General features: G+C 43.9%; 1 protein-coding gene across 1 annotated transcript in view; it reads left to right on the top strand.

Moving 5' to 3' along the window:
* The window catches only part of PON2 (paraoxonase 2), a 14,482-nt gene extending 11,661 nt beyond the window's left edge, over positions 1-2,821 (top strand). The window contains exons 6-9 of the mRNA XM_027910756.1: positions 1-83; positions 743-824; positions 1,329-1,457; positions 2,371-2,821. Coding sequence (XP_027766557.1) covers positions 1-83; positions 743-824; positions 1,329-1,457; positions 2,371-2,529 — 453 coding nt within the window. The 3' untranslated portion in view covers positions 2,530-2,821. The remainder of the gene's footprint in view (positions 84-742; positions 825-1,328; positions 1,458-2,370) is intronic.
* Positions 2,822-9,570: the final 6,749 nt, after the last annotated feature.

Here is a 9,570-nt window from a genome sequence, read left to right as displayed (position 1 = left end):
GTTTACTACAGTCCAAAAGAAGTTAAAGAAGTAGCAGCTGGCTTTTATTCAGCAAATGGAATCAACATTTCACCTGATAGAAAGTAAGTTTCTCCTTACCTTAGATTTTGTTCGATCACACAAAAGAATCCAGGGATCCTGACTGTACATGTTGTACCTCTGTGGTCGGGTGTCTAAGCCGATTCATATAAGGTAAGGTGCTGCCTGTGCAGAGTCAGTGATTCAGAGCGATTGCAGCACAGAGCCGTGTGTGTTGGTGTTCAGCAGCAATGTTGGCTGCTTTGTGTTGTAGTTTATGGGCAGTAAGATCAAAGGTTGCTGCGTTTTAAGCAGCCAATACAGGAGTTTGTGTGTGTTGCTTGCAGGGATTAACAGGGCAGAGTTTCTGCAAGTGGGGAATGTTCTACCATCCCAAACTCTGTGTGACTGAATCAAACAGTCTTGTGGTGTGGACAGGTGATCCTAAATTAAAGAAAAAAAAAAAGGCGCAATTGTGGGTTTCTAGTTCCAAGTCGTATTTTGGTGTTGCAATAGAAGAACTGGCACAATGTGAAACCACATTAGCATCTCAGCAGGTTGGCTTCATTTCAGTGCCCTGTGGCCTGCTTGCAATATCTGTTGCTGTGTGAGAACTGCAGGCTAGTATGCTTCATGGGAAGAGCTGGGCTTGCACAGGAGAAACGGGTTTTCATGTCTTCTTACTCATATATGTTGCTGAGAGGTGCTTTGCTTTCTTTTGAAGGTACATCTATGTTGCAGATGTATTTGATCATAATGTCCATGTTATGGAAAAACACACTAACTGGAATTTAACTCATGTGAAGGTAAGGTGCTGCTGTTCTATAAAAAAGAGAGAAATGTGAATTTTGGACAGAATAGTCCCCATGAATGCTTGAGATATCAACATGACATGACATGTAAAGTTCTGGTCTGAGTGGCTCCTGCTGTGGGGTTGCAGAGGTGGTGTGTGCCCTGTTATAGAGCTTCAGGTCTTCCACCTTCCCACCAGCAACCAGATAGGAATCCTTGGGTGTGCTGTTGAGCCACAGTGTGGGTCAGAGCAGGAAGAAGGAATCAACAAACAAGGAGGTGTGAATGAGCTGATAGGGGAAGCTAAGAGCAGCAAGCAGGTTTCTCATGGCACAGAGGTGGGGATGATGCATACAAGGGAAAAGAAAAACAAAACTGAGGGAGAAAATATTTCTTAAAAAAAAATAAATCTAAGTTATGTCAGATGAGAGTCTCGGACAAGTCTATTCATTATGTTGTAGTTTACTTCCAGGACTTCTGATAGCTTTAACTCCTTGTTTTTCCTTTGTGTTGTATAGACGTTGCAGCTGGACACTCTGGTTGATAACTTGTCTATTGAACCTCACACTGGAGACATCTGGACAGGATGTCATCCCAATGGGATGAAGCTGTTCTACTATGATCCTGAAAATCCTCCTGCCTCTGAGGTGCCTTTTGGGAGACATCACTGATCTCTTGGTTGTGTCTGTGCCAAAAAGTTGTTTTGTTCAAATCACCCTGGTATAATGTAGAGAAGGGCCTGGCCAGCCTTTATGAAAGCAAAGACCAAGGTTGAGTCTCTCCCAAGTGGAAGCCCGAAGAGCATATGCTCACTAACAAACACCTGTTCAGATCCTCAGGTGACAGCTGAGTAATTTCTACCCAGTAGCTCACTCACTTTGGACTCCTCAGGCTGCTTTCTGTGCAACTGTGGCCACACACACAGATTCTGATGAACTGCCTTAATTACTGAGCCAGGACATCTTTGCCAAACTAAACATGATTGACTGAGTGCACAGCATGACCAGAAACATTTGCACAGTAATGATTAATCTGTGCAAGTGTGTTCATCAGTAGGTGACACTGTAATTCTTCTTTTCTTCTGAAATCAATGAGGTACTGGCCTCAGGGTGATAGTGGCCACAAGTGCAGCTGGATGGTTGGTGTCCATTTGATTTCAGCCTTGTCTGAAGCACCCTGTAAGACACTTCTCAAAATTACCATGTTCAATAGCAGTAGATTTATGATACTAGGCAGTTGTTTACTCTGTCTGGAAAAAGCATGAAAATAAGAAGATAATAACTAATTCTTCAGCAGGAAAAAACTGTGCACATTCCTAGTAGTGGGGAAGACTGCCTTCCTTACAGACGTGGGGTCTCTGTTGCACAACCACTTAGAAAAAACCCCCAAACCAGTCTTCATGGACTGTGCTTCCCTGAAGGCCCTATCACAGGAATCATATGGCTGTAATTATCAGCAGCTGATCATCCTAACTAATTTGTTTAATGCTGATGTTCCCTCCATACATGGGGCATTTCTACCTACAGCCATTTCAGTAGATGTATCCTCCCCTTCTGGCAGGTTCTGCGCATCCAGAACATCCTGTCAGAGGAGCCTGTGGTGACCCGTGTCTACGCCGACAACGGCTCTGTGCTGCAGGGGAGCTCAGTGGCATCCATCTACGAGGGAAAACTGCTCATTGGCACAGTCTTCCACAGAGCTCTCTACTGTGAGCTATAGCTCGCCATGGGTAAGATCTACCGCAGCGGAAAGGATTTAATTCCTTGGGAACTCAGTTTCTGCTAGATTTGCTAACAACAAGACTGTTCCAATAAAGGTTAACTGCAGTAATGGAGATGTATTTTAGCCTTCCTCTCCAAAATGAGACTTCTATGCAATAGCAAAGGAAATGGAACTGAAGGTGAGAAATTAGTTTCTTTTGTAATGAGGAGGACCCTATATCAGTAACAAAGGGTAACCTTGAAATTGAGTTTCAGATTGCAGATGACTAAACTGTCAGACACAGAACTCATCTCTGCTGTCTGGATTTTGTTGTTTTGTGTTTTGTGTTTTTTTTTGTTTTTTTTTTGTTTTTTTTTTTTTTTTTTTTTTTTTTTTTTTTTTTTTTTTTTTTTTTTTTTTTTTTTTTTTTTTTTTTTTTTTTTTTTTTTTTTTTTTTTTTTTTTTTTTGTGTTTTTTTTTTGTGGTTTTTTTTTTTCCCATGAGAAAATTGATTTTGTAAATAAGAATTCCTGACTATCAGTGTGGTGTGTGTTATTTTCACTGACCCCTGGGCCTTCCCAGGGACTGTGTGAGGGGGTCTTCTTCTGAATCTGCCTATTGGCTTTCCCTAATGCTTCCAAAATAACTGGGAAGGGAATAAATATTATTTCAGTTTCATCCACTTCCCCTTTCAAGTCATTTCCTAACATTTCTTCAGGCTCTTCAATTTTTCTTAATCCTACTGAGAAAAGAGTAGGGCATCACTTCGGAGTGGTTTCTTACTGAGTCTTCCAAAGGGAGTTTAAAAAGCTTTTTTTACTCTTAAAGAGTGGGAAACATGTCCTAAGCACATCATTGAGGAGTGCATTAGCAATTACTGTTGTCTGTCACAGAAAAGGGAGCATTTCTGGACACTTTGCCACAGTGACTACCCCCGAGCCTTGGTCACACACGTTCTGTGGTTAGCTTCCAGTCGATCTGGAGCCGATTCCCCCTGTGCTACTGTGCAGCAGGCACACCTTCCTGTTTATCCAGCATCATTACTGATAATGTCTCACACTGCTGAACAGCCTATCCAGGTTTCCATCAGCTGGTGTTTTTGAAATAGTATTAGCAGTCACTTTCAGTGAACTGAACGGAATGTCTTTTGAAATTGGAAATCACTTTTGTGATTTTCTCCAGTGAGCACAGCAAGATGCCAGAAACCCCTGTTTTGGCCAACACTTGGTTTCCTGCTTATGAAGGGAGCTCTTCTGTGTCAATATCCTTACCCATAGAGCAGCTCCTGCTGCTCTTTTTGTCCTTCCAAGTTCCCAGCTGTGATCAGCCCTCCAGTTTTGTGAGAGATGCTGACATTCAGCTAAAGGTTCTGTGTTACCTGTGGCGGCCCTCCTGCAGGGGTTGCTGCTGTGCTGCCTGCACCTGCCTGCACTGGCCCTTGTCAGTGTCTTGGCGGCCCCTCCGAATGCTGCCACCAGACAGATCTCCCCAGGGCTATCAGCCCCTCTGCATCCTTCATCTGATGCCGTAGCTTTTCCTCAGTGCAGTCTTTCCACCGTTACATGAAGGAAGAAAGAAAGGCTGCTCCGAAGGGCAAGCCTGAGAGGAGAGAGAACCAGTCCCCAGGTGCCAATTGCTATGCTAGCTTTGCTGTTCCCTCCTGCAGTCTGCTCCACCACCAGCCACAGCCCCTCCAGTCTGGAGAGTACATGGAAAGTCCAGTGTTTTGAAAACACAGGAGTGCTTGTGCCTACGAGACAGAGAAAATAATCCACTCTGTAGTAGCTCAAACACTGAGTCAGAAGGCAGAGTATGTGCAAACCCTCCTCTGTCTGGATTTTCCCATTCTGGCTGAGGAGGCAGTAGTGCAGGCTGAGGTTCGGGTGAGCAGTGGCCCTGAAGAGCAAATGTGTCTACTGACACCTCTTGGCTCCTGTGCCTTTCCTAACAAGCCTAATGGTTTTCATCCACTGGTAGAATTACCATTCCTTCCCTGACAGAAAGGGACAGCTCTAACCAGAGCAAGAAGTCAGTGCCAGGGCTTGAGGCTGGGGCAGTGTTGCTGTACAGGAGGGACTGTGTCATCCCTCTTCCTGTGCATGGCCATGTGTCTTGCCACATCACCCACCTCCTGCCCCCAGAAAGCCTCTGCTGCATGCTGTGCTGCCCCAAGCTCGCTGGCACAGACCCTGCCTGGTGTAAGGCACGTCCCTGGGCACAAAGACGTCGTGTGAGGTTGAAGAACTGAGCCAGTGGCATGTTTGGCTCAGTCACTGCCTTCCTGATGCCAGAAGCTTCCCCCTTCTGCCATGGCAGAAAACTCTTTCCCACCCATGTACCAGTACAAATGACACATGCTGTGGGGGTTACCAATGGCTAGAAGGGGAGACTTGAGTGTTAGTTAACCACACGGCTACTTGATTTGTCTCTTGGTGGCAGCCCTGCATTAGCAGATCTGTGCACGAACTGCGTTCATAGCTCCTCTCCAAAATGCTCAAAGGTGATCTGCAGACTTGAGGGCTGCCCAGGCTTCACTGTCTGCTCACAAAAGCTTTGGTGACAAGGACTCAACCACTTGGATCACAGTTTTGAGTCTTGCTGACTGTGGTGTGCAGCCCTTCCACAGAGCAGAGCTGGCCTTGAATGAGGGCAGCTTTTGTCTCATCCCTTTGCTGTACCTGCCTTTGGCATTACCTAACCCTGGCTTTGCTGCTTGCTCCTTAGCAGCTTCTCTCCCTGCAGGACACCTTCAGTTTCCCTTGGAAGTGGTGTACTTTCCTACAGGAACGTGTAATCCATTTTCAGTCTTGAGGAACAGATGTCATTCCCAGAGCTCAAGCTGAAAGGACTCCTCTGAAGGGAGTTCTCACGGCAAGGAGAGGTTGGGCTATTAACTTATTCATGATTAGCCATCAGTGGCCTGCACAAGCATTCTAAAGTGGTTATTTTAGGACTGTGCAGCTATTTGTTCTGAAGTGCCATCTCCTAAAGAGTTACATCATTCATTAGTGGCAGTAACACACTGAAATGCTGATCAGCCACTCTGCTGGTCCTGGATTTACTCTGTGTTTGTAGAAATGAAACAGCCATTTCCCTCAGCAGTGGCAGAAGTAACCCGTAAAAACATTAACTTCAAATTTTACAGTGGCTTAAAACATCTTCAGATGAGCAAATCTACACATTGTTGGATGTTGTCAAACTTCTATTTTTTGTTGGTTTTAGCCTTTCAGAAAATAAAAGATTGTCTTTACTCATCACTGGCTTTTTTTTCTGTTCTAAATGACTTCTGTGCTGAAGGCTTTCCCATCGCTCTGCCTGCAGACTGAAGCACAGGCAAGCTATATGCCTTATCTTTTCTTACAACATTTGAGAGGAGAGAGATTGTAGGTATCTGATGCAACATCCTGAATTTTAACCTGAGGTGAGGAGGACTGGGAGCCCATTGCCAACCTTCTCTACAGGTTATCCCAGCCTTGCAGTGCAGAGGTGGGAACTGAACCTGGGCCGCCGCTCATTCAAGTGGTGCTTGAGCAGGACAGAGACATCAAGAGCCCTTTTGGGGTATAGCTTCCACCTCTTGGCATGACATCACCGCTTCATAAACTCACTGGAAGCCTCAGTGCAGAAACAGCAGGTTACGTTGTGATTGAGAGGCCAGGCTTGAGCTGCATCTTCCACCACTGCTGTGGCAGAAAATGCAGCTGAAGCCTGGCCTCTCAATCACAACGTAACCTGCACAGGGCCTCTCAGTATATCTACTTCAATTAAGATAATAATTTTATGGACTGAGGATTCTTTTTATCTGCTTGCAGGTGGTGGCCATATTAGCGGAAAGTAAGGTTTATGACTCAGTTGTTGGGAAACACAAACTGGGTTAGACAGATTAAGTGCAGAGTATTTGGCCTAGATTCTGCCAGATGTAAATCCGCTGAAATGACTACACAAATTGGACAGTCTGCACCCTCTGTTTTTCCCTTGCTTAATGCTTTACTAAAATCAAATAAATAAAGAGATATTAAACACATTCAGTAGAAGAACTGCTGTACTTTGAGTGTGTAAAGTGCCTGTTGTAACTAAGCCACACTTAAATATAAAATGGGTGAATTTTTTTATATACCAAAAGTAATCCGGGTCTTTTAAACAAACACTGACCAGTATCAGCATGTAAGCAGCCTATTTTTACATCAACCTGAAGCAAAAGATTGCACTTTATATTTCATCAGCATATGAAAAAAAGAGTTATCTTTCCTTACTCTTTTTTTTTTGTCACTTCCTTTTACATAATTACAGATTGTAAATGAGACCCACTTGGAGGCCCGTGAATCACGCCAATTTGGCCATGAGTTAGGATTAAAATAATCTTTGGCTAAGCAGAAGGAAGGAAAGAACAAGCGGGGCAAGGTCCATATCCAACTTCCAACCCCCCCCAGTCTGACCCATGCAGCTGTCCAGTTGTGCTCACCATTTAGTATTTCTTCTGGAATGACCAACAAATGGTCAGAAAAGTGAGGACTCGATACAAATTCTAATAAAGATTCAGGATTTCTCATTTTATTGCATTCGTTGTGTAACAACAATAATACTCATTGGCAAGAAATTTATTTACACTAACAAATTAAACCACAAGGCTTTGTTGTTTGTATTTAAACTGTAAGAAAACGAAGGGCCACTATGATGTTTTGTTTTGATGTCTCCCAATAACTAAATATTAACCAAAGTTATCTTGGGGAAAACTCAACAATCTAGAGAAGTTCATATCAACCAAGCACAAGAGAACAAGCTCAGACATGGCACTACTGTGTCCTTCATGCAGGTGATCAGACATCAAGATGTACAAACAAAAAGTTCAGGATAACATGCACTTCATATACATTTGATCTCTTTAAAAAAAGACAAGAAAAATGAAAAAATCTGGAGTGCAACCATCTCTTTAACCATATAAAAAGAAACAATGTAAGCCAATTTTTACAGTGAGCACAGTGCATTTTAGTCTTTTAGCTGCCTGGTCTTCTAGCAATATGTGTAACACTTGTCAGTGACCAGTGAGATACCATCACAACATGACTGGGAAATATGAAAGCAGTTGTTCAAACATTAAATGTGCATGGGAAAGTATAGTCAGAAGAGGTTCACTGTGCACTCTCCACTTCCAAGCGGGCTGGTTATTCCTTATGTCTGGTTCCCTGTGATTCAGACACCTCCACAATGGGGCCCAAATCCATTTCCACTGGGGTCAGTGGCAAACCTCCCACTGGAAACCTGGCAGGAGGCCCAGGTTCCTGGTTTATTGTGAGTTGGATCCGATCTCATGAACTGTGAGCCCTCCTCACTCTCTGGAAGAAGAGACCTGCCTAATGCTGCAAGTTTCACAAACCCTACAGCTTGTTCTTACCACAGTCCACACTTCCCAAAGAAACAGGCAGCCCAAGGCACTATAGCCAAACCTTCCTGTAAGATGTGCATTTTTTAAATAATTACTTAATGCCGAGAGCAGAAATACCAGTGAGTACGGCCGGTTAGGAGCAGAAAGCTCATTTTATATTGAGGGATTGGAGGGCTCAGTGTCACAGCTGAGAACTCAGGTGTCACAGCTTTGAAAAATCAGTTTTAGAGGTGGAAAAGGTACAGTGAAACCCATAGAGGAGGCTAACAAAAGGGACTGTGCTATGTGCACATGACCCACACTCCACTGTGGTGAGTGGGCAAGTTGCCTTGGATGACACCTGTTATCCTGCTCAAAAACAAACTGCTGAGAGCACTACAATAGAAATCAAAGTTGGGATTAAAAATAGAAAAAAAGGGTTTCCTTCCTAGAATACTGGAACTCAAGTAAATGAGGATCCCCTTCCTTACTACTGTAGAACTGGATTTTGCACTATTAGCAAGAGTGGCATTTCTTCCTCTTAGAAGTGAAACACAATTAATTCTCAGAAATGATAAACATTGCCCACCTCTTACTTGCCAGTCTGTAGGCCAGGAGGTGAAGGTGGAGCAGCTCAGGAGGAGAGGAGGCCTTGATGGAAGCAATAAAGTATGAGAAACCCTAATGCTCAGTGTCAAACACCTCTGAATGTTAACGAGAGCTGAGGCCTGGCAAGTTTCAGAGAAAGCTGCTCAGTAATTCTAGCGAAGCTTGATTCCTGTGGTATCCCTGCAGCAGACTACAGTCACGGCACAACAGGTGCCATTGCAAAAAAAATTTAAGAAGTTAAAAAAATACAAAAGTATTTGTATACACTGAGATACAAACATCACCCAACTCTGTTTGGCTTTTTATTACTGGCTTCTGTTCTGCTGTGCAATTCTAAGCCATGATCTAGGACAGGCTCCACTTACAGCAACCCCCGCTAGACCTGCTCAGAGCAGGGGGTGAAGTGCAAACAGCAGTGGGCAATCTCTGTGAACTCCAATGAACGAGCTCTGCTCCTTCCTGACACCCTGGTCCTGATCTCCCTGGGCAGGCTGAAACCAAATTAGGAGTTTTAACATGGACGCTGCATGGGTGCAGCAACCCACCACATGGGAAAATACAAGCTGGAAGCAATTAATGTCAGTATATTTGGCTGATTTGAACAGAGTAAGGAGGTACAACTCCCTTCACAATGTCAGTATAATAGTATGTTTTTCAGGACTAAAGTAACTTGCAGTGTTGTATCTTTTATTTTCTGTTTCTGCAAGTTCCATTTTTTGCTAACGCTCCTTTCTTCACCTTTTTAGAGGCTCAATATATTCACAACGTGGCAATACTGCAGCAATGGGCAGAAACTAGAGTCTACAGAACTGGCCTACCACCCAAACCAGGGAGAAAATAATCCATCAGCCTGCTGTGGTCACCTGGGTGTAATGATGACCCAAGCGCATGGAAACACCACACTGCACAGCAGTCTAACGGTGGCCAGGCAGACTGACCGTAACAGCTTTAGCTCCAGAAATAAATACACAAAGTAGGCAACAGGTACACCCGCAGGTGAGCCAAATGAGAAGATCTTCCAGTCATTTAGCATAGAAATTTGTTTCTTCTTATTACATCAAACCCCACATTAGTCTGACTTAGCATTG

The sequence above is a fragment of the Empidonax traillii genome, unplaced genomic scaffold (genome assembly GCF_003031625.1).
Source record: "Empidonax traillii isolate 1590-97213 ecotype Southwest subspecies unplaced genomic scaffold, ASM303162v1 scaffold30:size3273891, whole genome shotgun sequence".
Classification (NCBI taxonomy): Eukaryota; Metazoa; Chordata; class Aves; order Passeriformes; family Tyrannidae; genus Empidonax; species Empidonax traillii.
This window is presented reverse-complemented; position numbering and strand designations above follow the sequence as displayed.